This window comes from Salvelinus fontinalis, chromosome 4 (genome assembly GCF_029448725.1).
Source record: "Salvelinus fontinalis isolate EN_2023a chromosome 4, ASM2944872v1, whole genome shotgun sequence".
NCBI lineage: Eukaryota > Metazoa > Chordata > Actinopteri > Salmoniformes > Salmonidae > Salvelinus > Salvelinus fontinalis.
This window is the reverse complement of record NC_074668.1, coordinates 59,494,428-59,520,028: the sequence shown is the minus strand read 5'-3', so window position 1 is coordinate 59,520,028 and position 25,601 is coordinate 59,494,428. Positions and strand designations below refer to the sequence as shown.

The 25,601-nt window shown below is 41.6% G+C and overlaps 3 protein-coding genes across 7 annotated transcripts in view; 1 reads left to right on the top strand and 2 right to left on the bottom strand.

The window, feature by feature from the left end:
- The window catches only part of LOC129854092 (PHD finger protein 21A-like), a 46,458-nt gene extending 27,784 nt beyond the window's left edge, over nucleotides 1–18,674 (top strand). The window contains exons 6-18 of one of the 5 annotated variants that reach the window (XM_055920733.1): nucleotides 6,274–6,447; nucleotides 6,551–6,805; nucleotides 7,170–7,253; nucleotides 7,908–8,219; nucleotides 8,776–8,898; nucleotides 9,021–9,072; nucleotides 9,232–9,311; nucleotides 9,572–9,632; nucleotides 10,887–11,053; nucleotides 11,605–11,760; nucleotides 13,616–13,691; nucleotides 13,804–13,907; nucleotides 14,027–18,674. In XM_055920733.1, coding sequence (XP_055776708.1) covers nucleotides 6,274–6,447; nucleotides 6,551–6,805; nucleotides 7,170–7,253; nucleotides 7,908–8,219; nucleotides 8,776–8,898; nucleotides 9,021–9,072; nucleotides 9,232–9,311; nucleotides 9,572–9,632; nucleotides 10,887–11,053; nucleotides 11,605–11,760; nucleotides 13,616–13,691; nucleotides 13,804–13,907; nucleotides 14,027–14,425 — 2,043 coding nt within the window. In that variant the 3' untranslated portion in view covers nucleotides 14,426–18,674. Of the gene's footprint in view, nucleotides 1–6,273; nucleotides 6,448–6,550; nucleotides 6,806–7,169; nucleotides 7,254–7,907; nucleotides 8,220–8,775; nucleotides 8,899–9,020; nucleotides 9,073–9,231; nucleotides 9,312–9,571; nucleotides 9,633–10,774; nucleotides 10,798–10,886; nucleotides 11,054–11,604; nucleotides 11,761–13,615; nucleotides 13,692–13,803; nucleotides 13,908–14,026 lie in introns of all 5 variants that reach the window. The other 4 variants (XM_055920735.1, XM_055920738.1, XM_055920736.1 and 1 more) reach the window with 4 other exon arrangements.
- Nucleotides 18,675–19,127: 453 nt separating this feature from the next.
- On the bottom strand, nucleotides 19,128–22,003 carry zgc:110699 (uncharacterized protein LOC325371 homolog). The gene is made up of 6 exons (XM_055920739.1): nucleotides 21,744–22,003; nucleotides 21,386–21,442; nucleotides 21,215–21,288; nucleotides 20,405–20,552; nucleotides 19,724–19,817; nucleotides 19,128–19,416 (listed from the first exon to the last, which is right to left on the bottom strand). The coding sequence occupies exons 1-6, from the start codon at nucleotides 21,820–21,822 to the stop codon at nucleotides 19,227–19,229; spliced, it is 642 nt and encodes a 213-aa protein (XP_055776714.1). The 5' UTR covers nucleotides 21,823–22,003; the 3' UTR covers nucleotides 19,128–19,226.
- A 633-nt stretch (nucleotides 22,004–22,636) lies between these two features.
- On the bottom strand, nucleotides 22,637–25,494 carry harbi1 (harbinger transposase derived 1). The gene is made up of 3 exons (XM_055920732.1): nucleotides 25,420–25,494; nucleotides 24,442–25,128; nucleotides 22,637–24,327 (listed from the first exon to the last, which is right to left on the bottom strand). The coding sequence occupies exons 2-3, from the start codon at nucleotides 25,109–25,111 to the stop codon at nucleotides 23,951–23,953; spliced, it is 1,047 nt and encodes a 348-aa protein (XP_055776707.1). The 5' UTR covers nucleotides 25,112–25,128; nucleotides 25,420–25,494; the 3' UTR covers nucleotides 22,637–23,950.
- Between the last annotated feature and the right edge of the window lie 107 nt (nucleotides 25,495–25,601).

Sequence of the window (25,601 nt, the reverse complement as noted above, 5' to 3'; positions counted from 1 at the left end):
TACTGGGAGTCTGGGCTGCCTCATGTTAGCTCCCACTCATGCTGCGCAGAAGTTAACAGACTTGAATAATGCGACACGGCATGTAGAAATGTTGAAACTGTTCATTACTGTTTGCCAAACGGGCTAGTCCATTACAGGCTAGAACACTTTACAATGGAAGAAGATACTGGTAGCTTCCAGCTTTGTAAGCTACATTTCCTTGCTAGCTAACAGATAAAGCGAACATAATTTCACTACCCTAGTACTTTGTTTGTGATAATATGCAACTATAAGGCAAAATATGCAGTTTTTCCAAGCTGATTGCCACCAAAAACATGATTAATTCACTTATTTGGTCTCTCGCTCACGTCTCTCCCGAAGATTATCTATAGAGAGCATTAGTAATGGTGACTTTTTGGAGGCACTATCTCCACCATGGATCGTTGGACAGAGCCTATGGGGAAAATGAATGCCGTTTTTCGAGGGGTTTTGGATAAACGCAGAAAAGAAGGTCTGTGGTAAAAGCAGGCTTAGGAGAACTTACACGTCTTGTTCTATGAGATCATCTTCGTCAGCTAACGTCACTTTTTGTCAATTTTGAAGAATTGATGCAATAAAGCACATAAAGGCTTCATAATTCATAAAGGTCATATTAACTGACTGCTATTATCTCAAATGGAAGGGAAACTGATTTTTTCTTTGTCATCTGTAGCCCCATGAAATCAGTCCATAACAAGCTCAATAACTCAATGCATGCACAAACTCCTATTGAATATGCATTCACCTGTATTGTGGATAGGCCTAAGCTACATTTGATTCACCCAGTTTATCAATAAAAATGTACCATTGAAATAAACGATTGCCATTCTGTAATTAGATTGGTAAAAATGAGGTCAAACTGACTGTATAATTGATTCATTAATGCACACATGGATGTCTCAGATTTTTTTTAACGTATTTTGTAAATGTAATGATGTTGAACTCAAAAGATGCGGCAGGTAGCCTAGTAGTTAGAGCGTTGGGCCTGTAACCAAAAGGTTGCTAGATCGAATCCCCGAGCTGACAAGGTAAAAATCTGCCGCTCTGCCCCTGAACAAGGCAGTTAACCCACGGTTCCTAGGCTGTCATTGTATATAAGAATTTGTTCTTAACTGACTAGCCTAGTAAAATAAAGGTTCAAATAAAATACAAAATTATTAACAAAAATGCCCAATAATTGAACAGAGCAGTAGCTGAGTTTATCTGTATGGTTCAAGAGCCATTCTATGACTGGCTAATATACCTACCAAAAGGCAAAAGGCCTCCAGCAGGGACGGGGGATTAAAAATAAAAATATAGGACAAAACACACAACACGACAAGAGAGATACCTCAACCTAAGACAACAACATAGCATAGCAGCAACACATGACAACACAGCATGGCAGCAGCACAACATGGTAGCAGCACAACATGGTACAAAGATTGTTGGGCTCAGACAACAGCACAAAGGGCAAGAAGGTAGAGACAACAATACATCACGCAAAGCAGCCACAACTGTCAGTAATACTAAACCTGGTGTCGGTATTGAAGTCCAAATGCTGGTATTGTGACAACAGTACTTATTGGTCCTTCATACATATTTCTCTATCTTTTGATTCATTTTGGGGTGGAAAGCTGCAGTGCCTGTAGCAAACAGTTAAATGGGCCTGATGCAGAGGAGATAAGGGAATGAGAGCAGCATCACCTTGTAGAGCTGACAGGACCCTCACCTCAAACCCAATGAAAGATTAAATGAGAGGTGTGCAGCGGTGGGATTATAGATCCGAGGGTAGATGTACTGCATGGATGGAAGGGGGAGGTCACTGGCTAGTACTGATACATCCACGCTTGTTAAACTAACACACAAACACAGCAGTCATTCACCACAGCACTTCTAAAAACCTCATGCTTATTGCTCTTCCCTGGAGCTGTGTATTTCATGTGCACAGGTTGGCCTTTTTGCTCAGACACGCCTGTGTTAGGTTTTTTAATTGATGATGTTTGCAGTTCTCATTAGAGGTCGACCGATTATGATTTTTCAACGCCGATACCGATTATTGGAGGACCAAACAAAGCGATACCGATTAATCGGCCGATTTTTATTTATTTATTTGTAATCATGACAATTACAACAATACTGAATGAACACTTATTTTAACTTAATATAATACAATAAAATCAATTTAGTCTCAAATAAATAATGAAACATGTTCAATTTGGTTTAAATAATGCAAAAACAAAGTGTTGGAGAAGAAAGTAAAAGTGCAATATGTGCCATGTAAGAAAGCTAACGTTTAAGTTCCTTGCTCAGAACATGAGAACATATGAAAGCTGGTGGTACCTTTTAACATGAGTCATCAATATTCCCAGGTAAGAAGTTTTAGGTTGTAGGAATTATAGGACGATTTCTCTCTATACGATTTGTATTTCATATACCTTTGACTATTGGATGTTCTTATAGACACTTTAGTATTGCCAGTGTAACAGTATAGCTTCCATCCCTCTCCTCGCTGCTACCTGGGCTCGAACCAGGAACACATTGACAACAGCCACCCTCGAAACAGCGTTACCCATGCAGAGCAAGGGGATCCAACTACTTCAAGTCTCAGAGCGAGTGACGTTTGAAACGCTATTAGCGTGCACCCCGCTAACTAGCTAGCCATTTCACATCGGTTACACCAGCCTAATCTTGGGAGTTGTTAGGCTTGAAGTCATAAACAGCGCAATGCTTAAAGCATTGCGAAGAGCTGCTGGCAAAACACACGAAAGTGCTGTTTGAATGAATGTTTACGAGCCTGCTGGTGCCTACCATCGCTCAGTCAGACTGCTCTATCAAATCATAGACTTAATTATAACATAATAACACACAGAATTACGAGCATTAGGTCATTAATATGGTCGAATCTGGAAACGATCATCTCGAAAACAAAACGTTTATTCTTTCAGTGAAATACGGAACCGTTCCGTATTTTATCTAACGGGTGGCATCCATAAGTCTAAATATTCCTGTTACATTGCACAACCTTCAATGTTATGTCATAATTACGTAAAATTCTGGCAAATTAGTTCGCAATGAGCCAGGCGGCCCAAACTGTTGCATATACTCTGACTCTGCGTGCAATGAATGCAAGAGAAGTGACACAATTTCACCTGGTTAATATTGCCTGCTAACCTGGATTTCTTTTAGCTAAATATGCAGGTTTAAAATATATATACTTCTGTGTATTGATTTTAAGAAAGGCATTGATGTTTATGGTTAGGTACACGTTGGAGCAACGACAGTCCTTTTTCGCGAATGCGCACTGCATCGATTATATGCAACGCAGGACACGCTAGATAAACTAGTAATATCATCAACCATGTGTAGTTATAACTAGTGATTATGATTGATTGATTGTTTTTTATAAGATAAGTTTAATGCTAGCTAGCAACTTACTTTGGCTTCTTACTGCATTCGCGTAACAGGCGGGCTCCTTGTGAGGAAGGTGGTTAGAGCATTGGACTAGTTAACCGTAAGGTTGCAAGATTGAATCCTTGAGCTGACAAGGTAAAAATCTGTCGTTCTGCCCCTGAACAAGGCAGTTAACCCACCGTTCCTAGGCCGTCATTGAAAATAAGAATGTGTTCTTAACTGACTTGCCTAGTTAAATAAAGGTGTAAAAAAATATATGTTTTGGATAAATCGGAATGGCCGATTTAATTAGGGCCGATTTCAAGTTTTCATAACAATCAGAAATTGGTAATTTTGGACACCGATTTAGCCGATTGTTATGAAAACTTAAAATCGGCCCTAATTAATCGGCTATTACGATTAATCGGTCGACCTCTAGTTCTCATGTGGTCTCAGATAGCATTTGTTGGTACTTGTCAGATCTATTTCCAAATAGGCTGTTCCATATTGTACTACTGCTTGATTTGATCAACAACAAAAATGATTTGATTTCAATGAATAGAAAGAAACATAAAGGTTGTTTTCCTATGGGGGATGAAAATAAGTTTAAATGGTATTACAGTGAAATGCTTACTTGCGAGCTCTTTCCTCAACAGTGCTGTATTAATATAACAATTGTCAATGCCAGTAATATATTTTTTTTAAGAACATGATGGGGATTCCCGGGTGGCGCAGTGGTCTAAGGCTGTGACACCAGAGACTGGGTTCGAGCCCAGGCCGGGAGGTCCATGGGGCGACGCACAATTGGCCTAGCGTCGTCCGGCTTAGGGAGGGTTTGGCCGGTAGGGAATGTCTCATCGCGCACTAGCGACTCCTGTGGCGGGCCGGGCGCAGTGCACGCTGACCAGGTCGTTAGGTGTACGGTGTTTCCTGCGACACATTGGTGCAGCTGGCTTCCGGGTTGGATGCGCTCTGTGTTAAGAAGCAGTGCGGCTTGGTTGGGTTGTGTTTCGGGGGACGCATGACGCATACGTCTCTCCCGAGCCCGTATGGGAGTTGTAGCGATGAGACAGTAACTACTAACAATTGGATACCACGAAATTGGGGAGAAAAAAATAATAAAAGCGCATGATCAATACTTTACGAAGCCAGATAAAATGTAAAAAATAATATACATGATTGGGATTTATATTTATTCATTCACGGTTATATTTTCCTTGCAAAGCTACAGTTGGGTGTTTTTGCTTGCTCTGACAGAATTTACATAGACAGTCAGTTACCCTTTGTTCAGATGCAGCACCCTCCAAGAAGTTTGGCTCAGCCTGCCCATATAGCTTCCGAGAGGACATTGGCTCACTTTTCACTGCAGTGAGTGTGAGTGAATGGACAGAGGTGAACTAGAGTGGTCAGACTCTGTTCCGTCTTATCAGACGCAGGCAGCAGAGAGGGGGAGCGCTTTCGCTGCATACGTCAATGGAGTGAATGTGAGGGGAGAATGAACTGCGTCTCATTGTGCTGCCTTCATCATGCGTGTCCTCTCCTATCTCCTGGCTGGCCCGCGAGAGGCAGTGGCAGTGGCAGTGCCAGAGTCAATGCAAACTAGTCTGAAGCCAGGCCAATTGGCAACTGTAAACTGTTTGTGAATGTGTGTTTATGCATGTGTGTTAATCTGAGGGAGTGTGTGTGTGTGTGTGTGTTAATGTGTGTGTGCAAGGTTCTGCAATTAGCTCTCTGGGCATAAAGGAAAGCAGGAAATAATTAGAAACCGTAAAGCATTCCATGAGCCTACCAGAAAAGGATTGATGCTCACTGTGTGGGTAAGGTTGCAGATAATTGAGAATGTTTGTGACTTGCTGTGTCAGAACCAGTATAAACCTGTTGTTGGGGGATGGAACAGATGATTTGCCTAGAAGCAGGCTGCTCATGACTGGGGTAGGTGTCCTGTGTGCTGTAGCCAGGGGGAATCTGGGACACCTGCCACTTTGCTTGCTGTCAAACTGGAAGCATGTGGGGGGGGGGGTGAGCCTTGTGTGTCTTTGTCACAGTGTGAGTATAACAGTTTCAGGCTGTATTTTATTGGACCAAATTCCAAGCTGAATTTCAGCACGGGTTCTGCAGGAGGCTAAAATGATTGTTCATCCTCATTGACTTTCTGGTAATGTTTAGCTGTGGTAGTTGGTTGTGGTTACTATATAAACATATAATACTAAATCTGTGCCTTTTTTTGCAATAGCAAAGGGATAGCTAGAAGTATCCAGGGCACTTCCTGGTATTCCCCAGTGAGGGCGATTCTTGCATTTTAGGCCTACATGCGTGTGAAACGAATCCTCATGTCATTTTAATAAGGTCTCTAGTCAGAATAAAAATGTGGATACATGGAACATAGTTTTTTGTTGTTCAACAATCAACTGGATAATGTACACAGTTTGGATTCCACCATTGCTTTGGTTCAGTGTGCGATGTGGCCATTTTTTTTGTCATCTGATCTATTTTCGGTGTGAATTGAACCTGAGGCAGATGCTGTTCCTCTCTCTTCTCACTCTTTCTGTTCCCATTTACCTCACCACCTCCCTCTGCCTTAAGCAGAAAGCATTTCTGTTACGTTTAAGCAAACAGTGCCTTTATTGCCTATGATCCAAAAAAAAATGAAAATGACTGAGTCGGCAACAGAGGGAATTGGGTTTGTATGAGGTAAAGAATAACATTTGTCAAGGACAGTTGCTTGTCTCTTTTTCCTTTGTTTTGTGCTTTTGATATTCTGGCACTGGACAGTTTTGTTTGAGTCACCATTATGTATGTACCTCTCTAGCACAACACAATCCGTATGAAAACTGAATTCCTTCTGTCGACTTAAATCTGTCTGTCTCCTCCTCTGTCTTGCAGAAGAAGGTGGTGGAGCAGCTGAGGAAAGAGCTGCTGGTTAAACAGGATCATCCGGAGGTCCAGGCCCATCAGCAGCCCCAGCACCCAGTGCAGCCTGATGGGAAGGCCTCTGCCCTGCCTAACCTCCACACCCCACCCTCCCTGCCCTCGCCTGACAAACAGAGCACGCCACAGGTACTTGCTCTCACACGCACACACACACAGCTGTAATAGTAATATGTTGGTATGTGTTGTTGAAGGGTAGCCCCATATTCAACTTAGCTTCTCTCCTGGACAGAACACGATGACGATCACCCCGGTCATCGCCACTAAGACTCTACCTCTGGTACTGAAAGCTGCCACCGCTACCATGCCTGCTTCCGCCGTGACGCCGCGACCCTCCGTCGCCAAGGTCACAGCCATCAGCAACACGCCCAAGGCCAGCATAGGTCACCCTGACTCACTGAGTGCACCTATCAACCTTCAGACATCCAGCAAGTTGACCAATCAGGGAATGGAGCCTGTTCGGATAGTCTCCAAGAACACCAATGTTGTAAGTATACTGTATGTCCCACATGTCACTCACTCAGCTTCATTGTCTGCACATAAAATGAATTTACACTGAACTGTCCCTGAAGTCCTGATTGTGTTAATAGTATATGTCTGATTTGTAAACAAACATTTTAAATCACAGGGCACCGATGGGGTTGCTGTCTTCTTTGCATAAGGATAATGTGTCGCCCTTTTCTGTGTCGTTGCAGGGGTGTCTGTAAATGCAGATTTCATAAAGAACCTATTTCTCTCCACTGTGTGAATTGTACGTTTATGAGTGTGCTCTCATGGTCTATCTCGTTGAGACTGCACCGCTGTGCGTTTTCACATTCTCTAACGTGTGTAAACGGATGGTTTCGTCACAGGTGCAGGCCACTGCCCAGCCTATCAAAGTTCCTCAGTTTATCCCTCCACCTAGACTGATGCCTCGACCTACCTTTGTACCGCAGGTTCGTCCACATGGATCTCCCCTCCCCTCACCCCGCAGCCTCTCTCCAGTAACACTAACAGGGGGCGTTTAGAGTGGATATCAGTCCTAGAATGACCAGCTTCTAAGCTTGCAATTCATTTGGTATCATCTGACATCATGTAACATCAAATGTACTCAATTTGAGGCAGTTTGATTGCATAGCCTACCAGGCTACAATTTTTTTCTATTCAGAGGTCTGAATAGGGATTCTACTGGAGGGGACTGGTGAAGCAAGTTCTTTTAAATTTGTTGTGTTTGTCTTGTGTCCTTTTGTGATGTGTGTTCCTGCATTCATATGCTTTTTGTTCAGGACTGATGGCTTGGCCCAAGACCTGTTTCCGTGGCATTTTCGTAACCCCTCGCTAACTACCTGGCTTCACTATCTATGTCAGCAGTGTTGTTCCTTACCACGTGCTTTGGCTGTTCCTTCAATCTACCTGTCCAGGGCCAGCCCAACTCCTGCTAACCTTTGTTGTGAATGTGGCATGTCCTCTGTTGTTGCTGCTTTGTGTGTTGATTACAGAGGGTTAATGACAAAGCTGGGTAATTGATATGCACTTTTTCTTGCTGTTTAAAAGGCATCGGCCCTTACATGCTGTATACTCACTATCCTCCTGTCTATATTGCGGACCAGGTCCGACCAAACCCAGCCACACCTACACCCACTTCCACGGTGCCAATCGCCCCTGCGCCCCCTCCTCCCATGCTGGCTGCCCCTCAGCTCCTCCAGCGGCCTGTCATGTTGACCACCAAGCTGACCTCCACCACCGGGCCCATCCACCAGGTACGCATTGTAAACGGCCAGCCCTGCGCCAGCATCACCAAGACCCTGCCCTCTGCCCAGCTGACTGGCATCGTCATCACCTCGCCAGCCACCATTACAGCCATCACCCCCCTGGCAACACATCAGACCCTTCAGATCAGAAGCCTCAGCCCTGACACCAAGGTGAGAGCAGGGGGGGGAACGAAGAGGGGGCGGGCGAACTTGATTTCGCTTAATTACTTTTATCTCAAAGGATCCAATCAAATGAAATCTTATTAGCTTCCAGGTAATATTTTGAGTAGGGCCTTCGGTAGTAGGATTACCATTTTCATTGCTGTTTAACCAAGAAGCACGCAGCTGTTAGCCTTGCTGTTTTGTGTTCATCACAGGCTTCTTACTTAACTCAATTTGGTCTGCATAGGCACCCTGCTTTGTTGATGTGCATGGATAGGTACTTGAGCGGCTGCCACAACTCTCTTCCAGAGAGTGAATTCTTAGATACAGTGACATATTGGAAGACATCCCAATAACCTCTCAATAACATTAATGAATCGAGAGTCCTCCACCTCCATAAGCCAGGTTATCACATCCCTCTGTCCTGGTTTGCTGTGTGTTTTTTAAAATGTGTGTTTTTCTCGTCGAGAGAGAGAGAGGTCTCTCATGAAGGGACGTAGCACCCACCGTGGAGGGACTGTGACTCTGGAAGTGTGCGGCTAACTCTGTCACTTCCGTCCTCCAGACTGTTAAAGCTCGGGGTGTTACAGAGCCGAAGACATTGGCCAGTGCGCCCTCCTCCCCCTCACACACCGCTAGAGGCACCCCTCCACCCCTGCTGAGGAACAAGAGAGAGGACAACCCCCAGGTGGTGATACACAGACACACAGATGAAAACAAGAAAATAAAAGTATATGGTCAGCTTTTGTGGGTCAATCTGGTTTTCCGGCACGTTTGAATGAACATTTGATTTCTTGTTCTCTCCCACAGAAACTTGCCTTCATGGTGTCCTTGGGACTTGTGACATACGACCATCTGGAAGGTTGGGAGACCCAAATGGAGCTTGGCTTTTTCATAGCACCCCCACCCTGTTCTGTATACGTTTTTTTTTTTACAATAATGTCTGAACTTGCGTGAGGACAATGTAACATTAGATATGTCCATAGTCCATACAGACTTGGTCTATTCTATACCTGTGCAGAGATCCAGAGTCGGAGGCAGGAGCGCAAGCGGAGAACGACAGCACACCCGGTGTACAGTGGAGCAGTGTTTGAGCCAGAGGTACAGTATATAGACCACTCCGCTTATTATTACGGCACTACGATGATACTGTCAGGGTTGGGCTCAATTCCATTTCGATTCCAGTCAATTCAGGAAGCACATTGATATTCCCGATTCAAATTCTCTTCCATGGGGAAAATTTGGAATGGGAATTTGGTTTACTTTCTGGAATTGAAATGGAACCGACCCCATGCTGTACCCGTTCTAGCTCTGCTGCGAGAGAACCCTACCCAAGTAGTAAACGCAACCTATATTTACAGCGTAAGAAGAACGGCGTCACATACCTGAACACTCCTCTACACCAAGGCACCAGGAAGAGAGGTCAGTATGAATCTCTTGTCAGGTTATGGAAACACCTAGCTACTCAGGGTTGTGTGGAGAGTCCCACCTTGTACCCTTGTTAACACCATGTCAATTGGACCGCACGCCTGCCTCCCAAATACCAGGAGGAAGGCTATGCTGTCATCTCTCATAGCTGTGGAGACTAGTTTACAGCATTTTGTTGTACTGTGATACTGTCCCATCACAGACTTACTGTGGTAGCTATTTTGGTTGCGCTGTCATGCTAATGCAATGTAGCTGGCTCTTTCTTTGCCTTGCATTTCCCGCTTTAATGCCACTTGACTCTGTGCTTTTTGCCCTGTCAGTAATTCATGCTACTTAACCAGCTCTCTTTGCCCTCTCATTAAGATGCCTTCCCAACCCACCCTGCTCTGAATGTATTGTTGAGGATGGCCTCACAGCTCTGCTCTGCCTATACTGTATGTGCTCACCCCAGGACTCCACCAAGCAAAACCCCATGTGGATTTGAGCCATGTCTCTGTCTGAATGCTATGGGTATGGCATTAGCCTGGGTACCAGTCTGTTTCAGTTATCATTCCAGTCCTTGCCACTCCTTGTCATGTTTAGCATGACACGGAGTATATGGAGTGGAATGTTAACAAAAACAGGTTAAGGATTTCAGGCTAGTATGGCATGCCAAGTCAGATCTCCCTGCTAATTTGTTTGTAACAGACTTAAGAGGCCTGTTATGTGACAGGTTTAGTGGTACATTGCGGTTTTGTGAGTAGAAAACGTAGGAGAATTGATCCTCGTATGAACCAAGCATTTGCTTCCCACGTTCTGACTGACAATGTTGAATGTAGCTGTATTTGACCTATTGTTTCAAATAGTACATTGAAATAATGTTGATAATAGCTGACATAATTAGATTTGACATTTGTTTCAACAAAGTTCTGCTCTGCGGGTCGATACGATGTGGCTCATATCTTGCTTTGACCTGCTTTGTTCTCGGAACCACTGTCTAATTAACTGTCAGCTTTTTGTTCTCCGAACTACTGTCTAATTAACTGTCAGCTTTGCCCAGCTCACCCTTCCTCTTGACCCAACTTCATGTTGTTCCCCCTCGCTGTGTACTAACGCTTCTGTCTGTGCTCCTCCTCTTCCTCTTCCTTATGCGCTAGCCAATGAGGACCCCTTGTCACAGGTATGTCATGAGAATGTTTTTTTTATTTTGTTCTCCCATTTTCCTTTCTTTTGTTTTTGTTTTGTTTTGTCGTGTTTCATCTCACCCAGGTCGCCCACCCAAATACAGCAGTGTTCCTGAGCTGGGTCTTCACACCCCAACATCCCCCACCAGCAGTCATTCCGCCTCCCCGGCCCACCATCGGCCAGAGAGGGGGGGCTCTCACTTCCCCGTCCACCCCCACACCCTCCCTCTGCCTAGCCCCAACTCCGGGGATGTAAGTAGCTGATGAAGAGCCCACTGCACCTACCAGGACTAGAGGAAGCCTCCCCCCAAATCCCCCCTCAGTGGTATCTCCCTGAGGCCCTATGGTTTCAGGACAGACCATACCTCCTTACAACATGAAACCTTCCACATCCATTCACTTTTACACCCTACATGCCATTACATCCATCATTCATTCATGTGTGACAATCTATGTGTGTCCTGGTGTCCATAAGCTTACAAAGCGAAAAGTCCCTCCCTCCTTTGGCTGAGGATGTTTGGATCAACGCATCACACATCAGTGCTGTTGACAGTGGTGTATGGGGTTTGGTAGGGTACCTTGACCAGCAACATTACTCGCGGTCATCCAGTGAAAACTGGGGAGTGTGAACAACACCCAGTGCCCACAAACACAATTACAATGTGGACAGTTTGAAAGCACAGTCAGATTGGACAGGTGTCATTCAGTGAAGTTCGACTCCCTCTCCTCTAGTCCCACATATCCAGGTATGATCGGTTGGGCGTAGTGGCCACAATACTGATTGATGCAATTCTTCCTGACAGGGAGACATCCATGAGGACTTCTGCACTGTGTGCAGGCGCAGTGGTCAGTTGCTCATGTGTGACACATGTGCACGTGTTTACCATCTGGACTGCCTCGCTCCACCTTTGAAAACCATTCCCAGGGGCATGTGGATCTGCCCCAAATGTCACGACCAGGTAACAGCAGCATCTGTCCCTGCAGTCTCAGCCACTTAGAAGCTCCCCCAGCAGTTCCCAGGCCGGTTGTAAACTAAATGCAGCTAATACAAGCTCCAGCTGAGCCACAGCCACCCCTGTTTATCCGAGCCAGTTTGTAAGAGTGAGATATTAGAAGGTGAAACCTCAGTATGAACCACTCATGCCACCTTGTCCTAGTGCTCTCAGGAATGTCAAGAGCGTGTCTTATTGTAGGGTGTCTGAGCAATAAGACTGTTCCTAGCTTTGTGAGTTCTCCAACAAATGTTTTGAACAGGCATGAGAAAGCGACCACGCATTTCACTTCATTATTTGTACAAAATGCTTCTTGCACTGTCATCCTTGTTTTTTCTTTTTTTTCTTGTCCGTCTGGTCTCTGAAAGATTTGTGTGATGTGGAAGTGCTCCACGGGGGCCCTATATGTGTCCCTGGGCTTTTAGTAGCTTGGTTGAAAGGGAGGACATGTCATGTTGATATCCCTCTGTGCAATGTTTCCATAACATACAGTATGATAACCTACAGTAACCAATAATCATTTGATTCATGGCCTTGTCTCTCTGTCCTAAAATCCCTGACAACAGCGTTCAGAGCCATGATTGTATAAACGTCTGAAAGTTGGTGAAGATATCAGGCAACTTCAACTAAAGTATATACAGTGCGGTCCAAAATTATTGACACCCTTGACAAAGATGAGCAATAATGACTGTATAATATAAATAATTCAAATACTGAGCTATATTTTATGCAAAAGAAAAATGGAAAGTATATTCTTTTATACTAACACAATTGTTTAGAGAAAGATTTTGTTCAACGAGTAATAATTTATGTTTTTTCTCAGAAAGATAGTCGTCAAAATTATTGGCACCCATAAATACTCGTGGAATTAAAGTGGTCAAAGGGTTATTATTTGGTCCCGTATTCATAGCACGCAATGACTACATCAAGCTTGTGACCACAAACTTGTTGGATGCATTTGCAGTTCATTTGGTTGTGTTTCAGATGATTTTGTGCCAAATACAAATGAATGGTAATTAATGTATTGTGTCATTTTGGAGTCACTTTAATTGCAAATAACAATAGAATATCTAAACACTTTTACATTTAATGTAGATGCTACTGTGAATAATGATGTGTGATAAAGTTACAGAGGGTCAGAGATCATACCCCGAAAGACATGCTCTCACCATTACCAATAACAGGGGAGGTTAGCATGTGTTGGGTGTATAACCTTTGACCCTTTGTAACTTTCTCACTCATCATTATTGGCGATTTCATTCAGGATTATCCGTAATCATGGTAGCATCCACATGAATGTAGAAGTGTTTAGAAACATTATATTCTTATTTACAATAAAAGTGACTCCAAAATGACACTACATTATTTACCATTAATTTATATTGGGCACAAAATAATCTGAAACAACCAAAACTAACTGCAAATGCATCCAACAAGTTTGTAGAATCACATGTAATATAGTAATAGTAAATGGAACCAAATACTAAACCTTTGACTACTTTATTTCTAAGAATCTTTAGGAGTGTCAATCATTTTGACCGACACCTTTAACGAGAGGAAAGAAAAGTATTACTTGTTAAACAAAATCTCTTTCTCTGAGCAATTTTATTCTTATAAAATAATATAATTCCCCAATTTTGGGAGGAGCGTACATTATATACCCCAGTATTTGAATAATACTGTATATCTCCACTCACCTGTCTCCACCAAAAACTACTGAAACACAATTGATGGTTGAATGGTTATTACAACATTGTAAAAAAGAAGCAGAACTAAGCCTATTGTTGACATGGATTCAAATGTTGTTCTTTTTCTTCTTTAGATTTTGATGAAAGATGAGGCAATCCCATGGCCGGGAACCCTCGCTATCGTTCATTCCTACATTGCATATAAAGCAGGTACAGAAGAAGCCCGATCTTAAAAAGAGCTACCTCAAATGAAAAAAAATTGTGTTCATTTAATGAACACTTAGCGTTGACTGTAATGGTTTCTCTGTCTTCTGGCTGACAGCTAAAGAGGAGGAGAAGCAGAAACTGTTGAAGTGGAGCTTGGAACTGAAGCAGGACAGAGAACAGCTAGAACAAAGGGTCAAACAGCTGAGCCAATCCATAACAGTAAGCATCACACTGCATGACACTGAGGCTAACCCTGAAGGCATGTGAAGTCATCTCAGAAACAGTACATGAACTGGATGGTTAATTACTAATGAGTCTGTCCCTATTTCCCTCTAAAGAAATGCATGGAGAACAAGAACACTATCCTGGCCCGTCAGAGGGACATGCACAACTCCCTGGAGAAGGTCAAGGGCCTGGTGCGCCTCATTCAGGGCATCAACTTCTGCCCATCCCCCGAGGTCTCGCTGCCAGCGGTCCAGACCAGCATGACAAATGGAGGAGCAGACTGTGCCAGTGCTGACCACACGGACGACACAAGTCCTGAGGATCACAAGAACACGACTAACAATAGCGGTGACGACCTGAACAACAACACAGACGGGGCGACAGAGGAGGAGGAGAAGAAAGAGGACGTTAAAGAGATTGACAACCTCAACAGCAGCAGCCTTGGTAAAACCTTAGAGCCTCCCCAGACTATAGCACCGGCCCTTGTGGATGTAGCAGAGGGGGCCAAATAACACCCACCCACCAAGTCCAGGTACAGGAACAGGAACCCCCAAAGAGAGGGAATGAAAAAGATAAAGCACCCATGAAGTTGCCAATCGATTAACACACACCAACATATATATTTTTCGGGTCGTTGTTATTGTAGTTGTGTATTATCGGATTGTCTGAGAGGACATACGTTATGAGTATCGGAACGAGAAATGGAAAGGGACGAAGGAGGGTGACTTATGTACCAGTGGTATGCCAATCGAGGTCAAAGATTATTATTCAAGTCTGATGATATTGACGCTCTTACTAATAATAAGGATATTGTTAATAGTAATAAACATCACACCAATGTGTGCCTCCAATAGTCGCCATGGCGTCTCTTTGTGGGGATGGTTTCTTAGGGTGTCTTAGTCTGCAGCTTCAGGGGAGATGGATCCGAGATGTCCAAAGACAAGACCTGCCCGCTCGCCTGAAGATCCACCACCAACACCACACCAGAAACAATTGGATCAACCAAAACACCATAACAGCCATTTGAAATTTAAAAACTACCAGGGGACGAGGTTTTTGTTTGCTGCAGTATTTGTCAACAGTTTTAAAAATCACTATAAAGTATTGCCTGAGGGATATGATTAGTCCCAAATCACACTTTTTGTCTTACGGGAGCTCCAGCTCACCTCCATCCATCTATCCCACCTGCCCCATTACAACCACCAAAAACTCTGACAATACAGCTTAAAGTAACATCGCAGGACAGACGATGGATCAACATAGGGTTAGCCTGGCGTTCAAGTTGTATCCACTGTCACCTTAGTGCTGCCCAACAGACAGCCAGACAGACCGGCTACAGTGGGAGGAGCCCAGCATTCGGCTTAAGATCTGTGGTCTTCAGCGGCATCACATGGACTCATTGCATGCTTCATTGACATTGGAGATGTTTTCCTTTTCAAGGTCACCTTATCATGACTTGTGTTGCATTGTCCATTTTTTCCACTGTTGCTGAACCTAGCATTCCTTTTTGCTTGTTGAGAATATGATTGACCAATTTGTTGAGCGATACATTCAGAGACATGGCACGAAAGCGGCTGCATCAATATTCCATTTGAATGATGGAGGCCATGTGAATGCAGCTCTAGGCACGCATGGGGATTTAGCAACTATCAGTTCAGATATTGTCTGAGGTTTTTTGTGTCCGTTTGTTATGCCCCTGGGATCTGTTGCTGAAGGAAGCTAACAATTTATTCTGGGGGAATCTGTTTATATTCAGGTCTTCCTAGTTTTCAAACATCGAGATATGCTTCTTCAAAAGTGCTTTTCTGTTTCGCATTACTTTGGTTTCTTATCAAATATATTAGAACTGGGAAATACTATGTAAATAGCTTTCTTTCTTTTTTGATGTTCCTTGCAATTGAATTATCATTCAATATGCTGAATTCATAACTGCCAAATGCTATTGTATCCAAATACAGCAGGGAAACAGTCCTATTTTCTTATATAATGTTTTTTAAGGTTTCAATTAGGAGTCCCCATAGTTAGGCACAAATTTTGCATGGCCATTACATGCATACAAAAGAGAGTGTGGCAATGACATTGTTCCGAATGTTGTTTGGAAAAACTGTCAGGAACCCTGTAGGAAAAGCACAAACTTGTTGGCAAAAGAAACTGGAACCGAACCACATACCCTCATCCTGCCATAAACATGTCTAAAGTAAATATGAACATTTTCATTATTTATATTTTACACCACAACGCTGACAGGTCACTTTTCATTTTACACGTTTGTACAGTATGTGTAGATTTTGTTTAGAACCTGCCATTTTACATGTTTAAGTCCTTAGAGTTGCAAGGAAATGTAGATGTATTAGTCGGGAAACACTTGAGAAAGTAGGGACATTAAATGGAAATGAAGGAATAGGTTGCCAGTAAACATATCCTTTCATCACAGCCTACTTGCTGTACTACACCATACACTATGGGTTCCTCTGGGGTGCCTTTTTCTAGAGAGTTGGAAGGCTTTTATATTTTCTCTGACATGGAATGACCAACCATGTTTAAGGCAGGTTAAGTTTGAAAAAATGGTTTGAAAAAGAAAAAAATCTGCATAATAATGCAATTAACTGGAAAGCACAAGAGAAGATGCTAAGCGGTTTTAATCTATAGCCAGATCAAAAGGAAAGCATTAGTTAAAGAATAAGTGATGGCCCAGTCCAATGTCTTGTGTTGAGGCCACTCTTCCTTTTGGCCTGCAAGTACTTGTCATCGTATAGCAATTGCCTTAAGAAATTCTTGCTCCTTGTGAAGAAACTGTGTTCGGTGTATTGTTGGCCTGGTTGGAGTGTCACAAAAAAATTCTGTGAATTATGGAAATATTGTCTATTTGTGATGAACCACTTCAGGAAATCGACTTCTCTTTGCACAGAACTGAAATGATAGGCTAAAATTAGAATCTATTGTTTTCACAATGGGTCAGTTGCTCTGAGTCATCATGTAAGAGAGTTCTGATTTAGTTTTGACTTGACTTGCCAGTGTATGAACAAATAAGGATTGTGATTTGAACTACTATTTGAGTTTTCCCTCAACTACAAGCAATTAGCAAATATTATAATGCACCTTTGGTTGAACACTCAACTGTGTTACATCCTTTAGTTCTCTCCTGGCTGTACATTTGCCATCTTCACAGGGCAAGATGCAAATGATAAAAGTGACAGCAGTGATGACACACACTTACCATGAATATGTATAATTAGGGCCAGATTTCCAAGCTTTTGAAATATTTCCAGAATATTGTTAAATAATTTACATTTTATTCTTCATAGTGTCTTTATAATCCTTTTTTATGTATTTCATTGGACCTTTTGGTGAAGAAGCTTAGACAATGTGGCTCTCAGTGCCTCAATAACGCAATAGAAACAATAAGGATCTCAGCAAATACACTCCCCTATCTGTGCTCGGCATGGTGAGCCCAACAACAAAACTACAGCTGTCAAAACCTCAAAAAATCTATGCCTACATATGCAAATAGATTGTATGGACATGATTCTACTTATAAAAAACATTCCTACTTTTCATATATTTAGAACTGAATTTCGCCCTTTCCAACCTTGGTAACACTTTACTTTAAGGTGCCTTTCATAAAATATGTATAAGTAGTTTATAGACTGTTATTTAGTAGTTTACAGATTTTAGTTTATAACCCATTATAACTAATAAGTAACACTTTATAGACCAGTGATGAAGGGTATAGGGTACCTTAATGTAAAGTGTTACAGCAGCATATTGAAAACTACAGCTGTACAATTAAATGTTTAATGTACTGTGTACGTACCCCAATTACTCGTGTAGGAAATTAAATATTCCTATCAATTAGTGACTTTTATTGGATCATAACTTTGAAGGCAAAGTGCTGAGTATTATGGGCGTAATTGTTTTTATTTTCTGATTTAGGAAGGAAAATAGGGGAGGATGTGGTATGGCCAACTCAAATATTGTGTAGTGCTTTGTGCTGTGAAAGAAAGTAAATGTCATGTTGTGGGTAAAAAAAAATGGAAACAACATTAATATCCAAAGAATGATTTTAAAGCCTTTTTTATTTCCCATTTATGATGTACACCAGCTAAATAATATTCACAACGAGAGCAACCAATTAGGAAACCAATATTGAGTAGATTCTTCATCCATACCAGTGTATTACCTTGGATTCTCTGCATATCTTGATTAGTTCTGAAAACAGTTGTTCTCATGCTATATCATGTCACATCTGTGGCCTTCAAGTATTCTAGTTGCATTTCATTGCCATCAATATGGAGACCCCCCTTTCTTGTAACCACTGTCCCACCTCTAACTTCATGCACTCATATCATTTCATTAATTTAGAAGGCTTTTTCTCAACGTAAAGTATTCTTCCTCTTTGTTAAGATGCATTGTAGCAAATCAAGCAAGTCAAAGGTACTAATGTGCCGAATATAGTGTAAATGGTTTATTACACAAACTGCATACTCTCTTGTAATATTTGTCAGTTGTATTTTTTCACAGTTTTTTTAAAGAAGTATTTCTTTATTTTTGACTACGGTTTTGTTACCAATCCTTTTTGTTGCCTGTGATCCACTGATTTCCTTTACCTCTTTCCTGTACTTTAGTTATTTTATGTAGCTATTTGTATGCAGTGTTTGGCAAATTCCATTGCAGTGTCAGAGTAAGTCAAGATTTTTGGAGCATTCGATCAATTTGTATTTATTTATTTGACCATTTTTAAATAAAATTACAAAGTTGTAATTGTGACTTCTCTTCTCTCTAAAAAAAATATATCCTGATTTTATAAACACCCATCAAGATTTAGTGTGTGACAGTTCTCCTTATGAACACTGTAGACACCAAAAATGTCTAACAAAATAACATTTCAGTTTACACTCAAGGAAGTCTAATGTTTTTGTAATAGTGGAGTTACCCATACTTCAATGTCGAACAGGTAAGAGATAATACCTCCTGGTCAAAGTGCAACTTCCGATCCATTTTCACCTGCTTTCTTTCAAACTCCCATTGATGTTGTCAAGTGTCATATCAAAGCTGTGTGAACCCTTATGCAATTGTGCATTAACCAAATATGTAGCCATAGACACACAATGTGTGTGTGTATATATATATATATATAATTTCTGTGTAATGCTGTCCATTATGTGTTCTTCTCCAACTTCTGTGTGCTTTTCATTAGGAAACTAGCCACTGACCTTACGCTGTCAATTTAAAGCATAACGCAGATGAAGATAACAGCGTTGGCTAAGTAGATCTTCAGGCCTGTGCTCAGGGGGCCAGACTGAACTGCCTTGGTCACCACTGCATGGTCTTGCTGCGGGTAAGCTTGCGGCTCAGTGCGTGCCTCATCTGGAGCATGCGTGAGCGTTTGTCCATGGCCAGTAGGTGGCGCTGGTACTCCAGACGCACCTCTCGTACCAACTTCTCAACAGCTAACTCGACAGCCACAGAACACTCCGCCACAGACAACTCAAAGAAGCTGCACCTGAACATACACAAGAGGCTTTAGATAAGTTCTCCATTCCTCATCCCCCACTGAAAACAATTTGATGTTGGCAACTGGTCAATTTAATGTATGGATATGGTTGAGGGACAAAAATGGTTTTCCAGCATGGATCATTCACCGCTGGCTGATATTTTAATTCACTTGTGTTGGCAAAGACTTTTACTACATCTTACTTCACGCATCTTCAAATTGTAGTATGATTCAGTGTTCCAAGATTATTTAGAATATAACCAAATGGAAATTGTTGCTGATGGTCCAGACAAGTGAATCAATGGAAACATGTCACCTCAGATCACTGGCAAGGGCCTTTCCTTCTTCTGTCCGCACCACCCTTCCATTCTCCATGTCACATTTATTCGCAACTATTACAGTAGGTATGCCTGATGAAAGAGCATGAAACAGAGTTTAGAAACCTGTTAAAGGGGATACAAAACTCACACAAAATACACGAAACAGACAGAGATGATCTTATTTAAGATTGTATATCTTGTAAGGAATTTGAGGCTATGCACTGTCGTAAAAGTGACAATTGAGAAAAGACAACCACCACATAACGTTTTGCAGTTACAATAAACAGACCTACTGTTTTATAAACCTTGCCTCGTGGATTCACTGTACTGGTGTGTCACAGTAGATTAAGTCTTTTATTACAGCAAAGGCAGTAAGCAGTCAAACTCAGCTTAACACAGCCTTGATAGAACCAGTTCCCCTGGTCATGAGTGATTTAATGGAATCATTATGATAAATTTGACAAACATTATACGAAAACGGAATACCCTTCGATGAAAGGGTAGCTGGACTAGCCTGTGTAAAGTAGGTTCTGTAGAAATCATGGGTGGGTCGGGTTCTAGGCTGCCCTATAGTCTCTTAGAAGATGTAGCCTCTACAATAATGAGATACCCTCCACCCCAGACTCTATTTGATTGCCCTTTCCTGGTGTTTCCACTGGTCAAAATTGCTGTCTCACCTAGGGTCTGCTTGACATGATCAATAAGCCTCTTTAAGTGTGAGACAGACTCAAAGCTGCTCCGGTCTGTGATGGAATACATAATAAGGAAACCGTCGCCCCATTTAATGGAACTCTCCAGAGAAGGTGCTGCAGAACTCACACACTCCTGCAGAGAGAGAGAGATAGCAAGAGATATGGGTGGGACCACAAAGGTTGAGTTCTCATTAAATAAATAACAAAATACATCTACACACTGGTTTCATGCTCTCATAAGTGGTCTGTTCATGGCAACATTTAGACTCTAGCAGAGACATAGCACTTTTGGGAGCATATGCCAATTTGTTTCGTTCTCTACAATTGTTTGTTTAAATTAAGCACCTGGAACATGTTTTTTTTTGCAGGATGTGCACATACCATGTCCTTGACCTTGTTATGTGATGAAATGGCTGTTTACTCTTTTGTTTAATCTTCATTCAAAACTACAGACAGTAGATGGGATATTTAATCCACTCAAATGGCCTTGCGTGTTATTTTCATTGTCACATCAGATGTTTCTTGTCCTCAGTACCATTATATTTGATCAACGTCAACATTGTTGATATTATGTCCAAGACACTTTAAGGCACCATGATTCAAGAAAACAGACTTGAAAGGAATGGTATGGGGGTCTGCTTGTTGTCTGAGCCTGAGAGTCATCTTCCTCTTTGGGTTTATAGAGGTCTGACACAAGGGCAAAGAGAAACAAATCCCCAAAACAGTAAAATATAGACTGAATTCTGAGGTCAAATTAAAGCAGAGGGCATGTTGACCTCAGTCTTTGGATAATACCTTGTTGGCTGTGTCCAATATCTCCAAATCGATGGTCTCCTTGTCGACAGTTTTCTGACACCTGTAAGTTACTTCTGTATGAGAACACCACAGACAGAATGCTGTCAGCCTAATATAGTCAAGTGGCAACTTACATACGGGACAGTAAAATTAGATGCAGTATGTCTTTACCCTTTTTATGGTCATACTCTCCTATGAACCGCTTGGTGATGAATCTAACACACAGGGCTGCAGTTAAAACAAAGCAGACCATGAGCACTCAGCTATTTTAAATATTTCCCCTTGCATATACATCCCCAGCTTAGCTAAGCCTAGGCTACTGATAGTAAATATTAGTAAATAGCATAGTAAACATCATACTAAATTGACATAGTATCAACAATTTAGAGTATTATACTTTTACATTCATTATTGTATTGCAGATATGTCTCACATTTAGACTTTAAAAAAAAAGTCAGTCCTGGATGTGCCGTACAATATCACACTCAATTTAAGCCACCAGTCTCCACTTGAACATTTGTTTCAATACCTGTCTTTCCACAGTTGTCTCGTCCAAGTATCACCAACTTTACCCGTGACATTTTTCTTGACGGTCCAGAATCGGTCATGGCTTGGATGGTGTATTAAAAACAGGCTGCATTGTATCAAATCTAAAACATACAACACGTTATTGCTCTCCAGCCTATTTCAAATTGTGTGGTCATCATGTTGGTGCTTGCGAAAAAGTTAAATTGTGTGGCTGGCTACCTCGTTGGCTAAATCAATTGCATGCCCCATCGACAATTTCAACCAATGAGTTATGTTGATTCATTCTTTATAAATACTAAAACATGTATGAACTTACTTTACAAATAATCACAGCTCGTCTAAATTAGTTGAAAACTGTTTTCTTTAGTCTACAACAATTAGTTCAACACCAGGATTCAGTTCTGAGAACTCCTACGTCTGTTCATGCATATTTTTAACATTTTCAAACGGTGCAACACACTGGATGTCATTTTACGAATATCCTTACTCACTTCGCTATGTCTGGTCCTCCAATTACTCAATAACAAAAATATGTTTGTTCTCCATCACTTGCTCAGGTTTTCAGCTCACAGTTCAGTCCACCCATTGCCTTTAGTTTCCCTTTTCAAAATGAAACAATTTCTTATTTTTTAAGGCGTGCCCCATTTCAAGTCTCATTAAATGTATCTGATTTATTGCTGTTTATGGCCAAGCATGCTGTGCGATGGAGACATCTTGGTCTTTACACCGTTAACTCAAACAAACCTTTGAAATGGCTAATGAACTTCCTATCAAACCGTTTTTGGAATTAACATTAAACTGTTTCGTTTTTGACATAGCTGTGCATAGTTATGCGTATCTCTACTCAGATTTTAAGAAATTGTTGGTTATAAAGAGTAAAATAAATTAAACAGGCATGTATACATGTATTTATTGGAGCATATGAATATTGCACACCACACTACACCCTGCACTCTTGCAGACAATTCACGTGTCTGCAAATACATAGTGCCTTCAGAAAGTATTCACACCCCTTGATTTTTTTCTACATTTTGCTGTGTTACTGCTTGAGTTTCAAATTGATTAAGACATTTTTAGATTTTGTGTCACTGGCCTACACACAATACCCCATAATGTCAAAGTGGAATTATGTTTTTAGAATTTTTTACAAATTCATTAAAAATTAAAAGCTGAAATGTCTTGAGTCAATAAGTGTTCAACCCATTTGTTATGGCAAGCCTAAATAAGTTCAGGAGTAAACATTTGCTTAACAAGCCACATAATAAGTTGCTGGATTCACTCTGTGTGCAATAATAGTGGTTAACATGACTTTTGAATTACTACTTAATCTCTTTACCCCACACATACAATTATCTGTAAGGTCCCTCAGTTGAGCAGTTAATTTCAAACAGAGATTCAACCAAAAAGACCAGGGAGGTTTTCCAGTGCCTCGCAAAGAAGGGCACCTGTTGGTAGATGGGTAAAAAAACAAAAAACAGACATTGAATATCTCTTTGAGCATGGTAAAGTTTTTAATTACAGTTTGGATGGTGTATACACCCAGTCACTACAAAGATACAGGCGTCCTTCCTAACTCAGTTGCCGGAGAGGAAGGAAACCGCTCAGCGATTTCACCATGAGGACAATGGTGACTTTAAAACAGTTACATTGTTTAATGGCTGTGATTGGAGAAAACTGAGGATGGATCAAATACATTGTAGTTACTCCACAATACTAAGATAAACGACAGAGTGAAAAGAAGCAAGCCTGTACAGAATACAAATATTCCAAAAACATGCATCCTGTTTGCAATAATGCACTAACGTAAAACTACAAACTATGTGTCACAGAAATAAACTATGTCCTGAGTACAAAGCATTATGTTGGGGGGAAACCAACACAACACATCACTGAGTACCACCATATTCTCAAGCATGGTGGTGGCTGCATCATGTTATGGGTATGTTTGTCTTTGGAAAAGACTAAGGAGTTTTTTGGGATACAAATTTCATTGTGTGTAGATGGGTGAGAAAAAATTATCAATTTAACCCAACAAAATGTGGAATAAGTAAAGGGGTATGAATACTTTCTGAAGGCACTGTACATATACACCTCCTACAACCTATATTATTCTGCTTATACAGAATCTGGTGTCAACCACTTCTCTATTGCAGGCAGTGTCTCTGTGAATCATACAGTGTTTCCCACGTTGATTCTGAGCATGCAGACCTAGCTGAAGTGACTAAGAATGAGCTCCTGGCGGATTCGGACTGCCTCTGAGTCCACAGCCTCTGGCTTACGACTGCCCTCCTCTGACTGGTCTGGTATATCAGTCCTCTCAAACGTCCAGGCATCCAAGCCTGATTGCAATGACACGTTGTGCAAGACACAGCAGGCCAGAATGATGTGAGAGCACTTCTCAGGAGAGTACTGAAGGTAGCCTTTGGACCCATCCAGGCAACGGAAACGGGTTTGAATGGCCCTGAACGTGCGGTCCACAATCTCATGAGTGGCAGTGTGAGCCAGGTTGTATCGAAAGTCTGCTGAAGTTTCTGGGTACTGGACAGGTGTCATCAGCCATTTCTTTAAAGGATAGCGGCAGTCTCCTACAAGACAAGACTTGACTAGGTTAGACATTATGAAAGAGGGAGGCTTGAAGAGCAAAATAATTTGTTTTTTCAACAATGAAAGTTTAAATGGAGGATTATGAGCTATATTACCTAAAAACCAGCCTTCATGATTTTCCTGTTCGTCCAATTCCTTATACACTGAAGACTGCTTAAATATGCAATTATCCTGTAAGCTGCCAGGCCAGTTAGTCTCTGCACTGAGCAAAAGTCCCCTGGCATCACACACAAGTTGGCAGTTAATTGAATGGAAGCCTTTCTTATTGACATATGAAGAATCCTCTGCATTGGGTGCCTTAATGGCTATATGGGCACAGTCTACAACACCCATGACGTTTGGTATTCCCGCTACCCTGAAAAACTCCTCTTTGGACTGCTGTTTTGTAGCTTCGTCTCTCATGAATCCTATGCACTCTGGAGCTTTCCTAACCAGTGCCTTGGTTACATTTGTCACACAGCGACTCATGGAAGCCTGGCTAATGCCAATGGCATCTCCCATCCTCGTCTGGAAGGATCCTGAGGTATAGAATCCTAAAGCAGCAAGAATCTGAACTTCTGGGCTTATTGCTCGAGACCGTTGCGTACGTCGTGATAAAGTGTCACGCAGTAGCTCCACCAGGTAGTAGATGAAATCTCGAGGGAATCCAAATGTTGTTAATAGGAACGCGTCTGAAACGGTCTCTATATCAAACCTGTCGAGAGTTTTATGTCCACGACCATGGAGCAGCAGGTCACAATCCAGGATGGCTATTTGTATAGCCATTTCTACTGATGTATATTCTGTAGGGGGCAAAAAGAGAAAGGCACTGTTGAATGCATCAAAACAGAGCCTTGTGTTTTCAGCATGGTCTATTTCTTTCAATATTATGTTCTGGTATGATATGCTTCTCTACTAGATATAAAAATGATTGGTTTTCTATACAAACGTTACTAGCTAGCTAACCAGCTAGCCTAGCAATTTCCTTATCAGACATTTCTTTGGGGACAGTGAACCCGAGATGGTGCAAACTTAGAAGAATAGGAACTATAAATATCATGCATTTGTAAAAACACGTCGAATTTGAATCCTACCGGCGATTGTTGTTGTTGTTGTTGTTATTGTGACTCGTCTGCGCAAAGTACATTGCGCATGTCACTTTTCTGATAACTAGCAAAAATATGTGAGACGCAGTTTCGATTTTATTTTAAAATAAACAAACAAATTAACGTAATTATAGTTTCCAAAACAACGTGTAATATGTTTTTATTGATAA

Excerpts from the sequence above, each read along its gene's own strand:
- zgc:110699 (XM_055920739.1), bottom strand. The coding sequence starts at position 21,822 with ATGACCGATTCTGGACCGTCAAGAAAAATGTCACGGGTAAAGTTGGTG. Across the intron at positions 21,289-21,385 it reads AGAGTATGACCATAAAAAGG|AAGTAACTTACAGGTGTCAG; the intron begins GTAAAGACATAC and ends GTTCTCATACAG. Across the intron at positions 19,417-19,723 it reads GCCCTTGCCAGTGATCTGAG|GTGCAGCTTCTTTGAGTTGT; the intron begins GTGACATGTTTC and ends GTGTATGTTCAG.
- harbi1 (XM_055920732.1), bottom strand. The coding sequence starts at position 25,111 with ATGGCTATACAAATAGCCATCCTGGATTGTGACCTGCTGCTCCATGGT. Across the intron at positions 24,328-24,441 it reads TCATGAAGGCTGGTTTTTAG|GAGACTGCCGCTATCCTTTA; the intron begins GTAATATAGCTC and ends CTTGTCTTGTAG.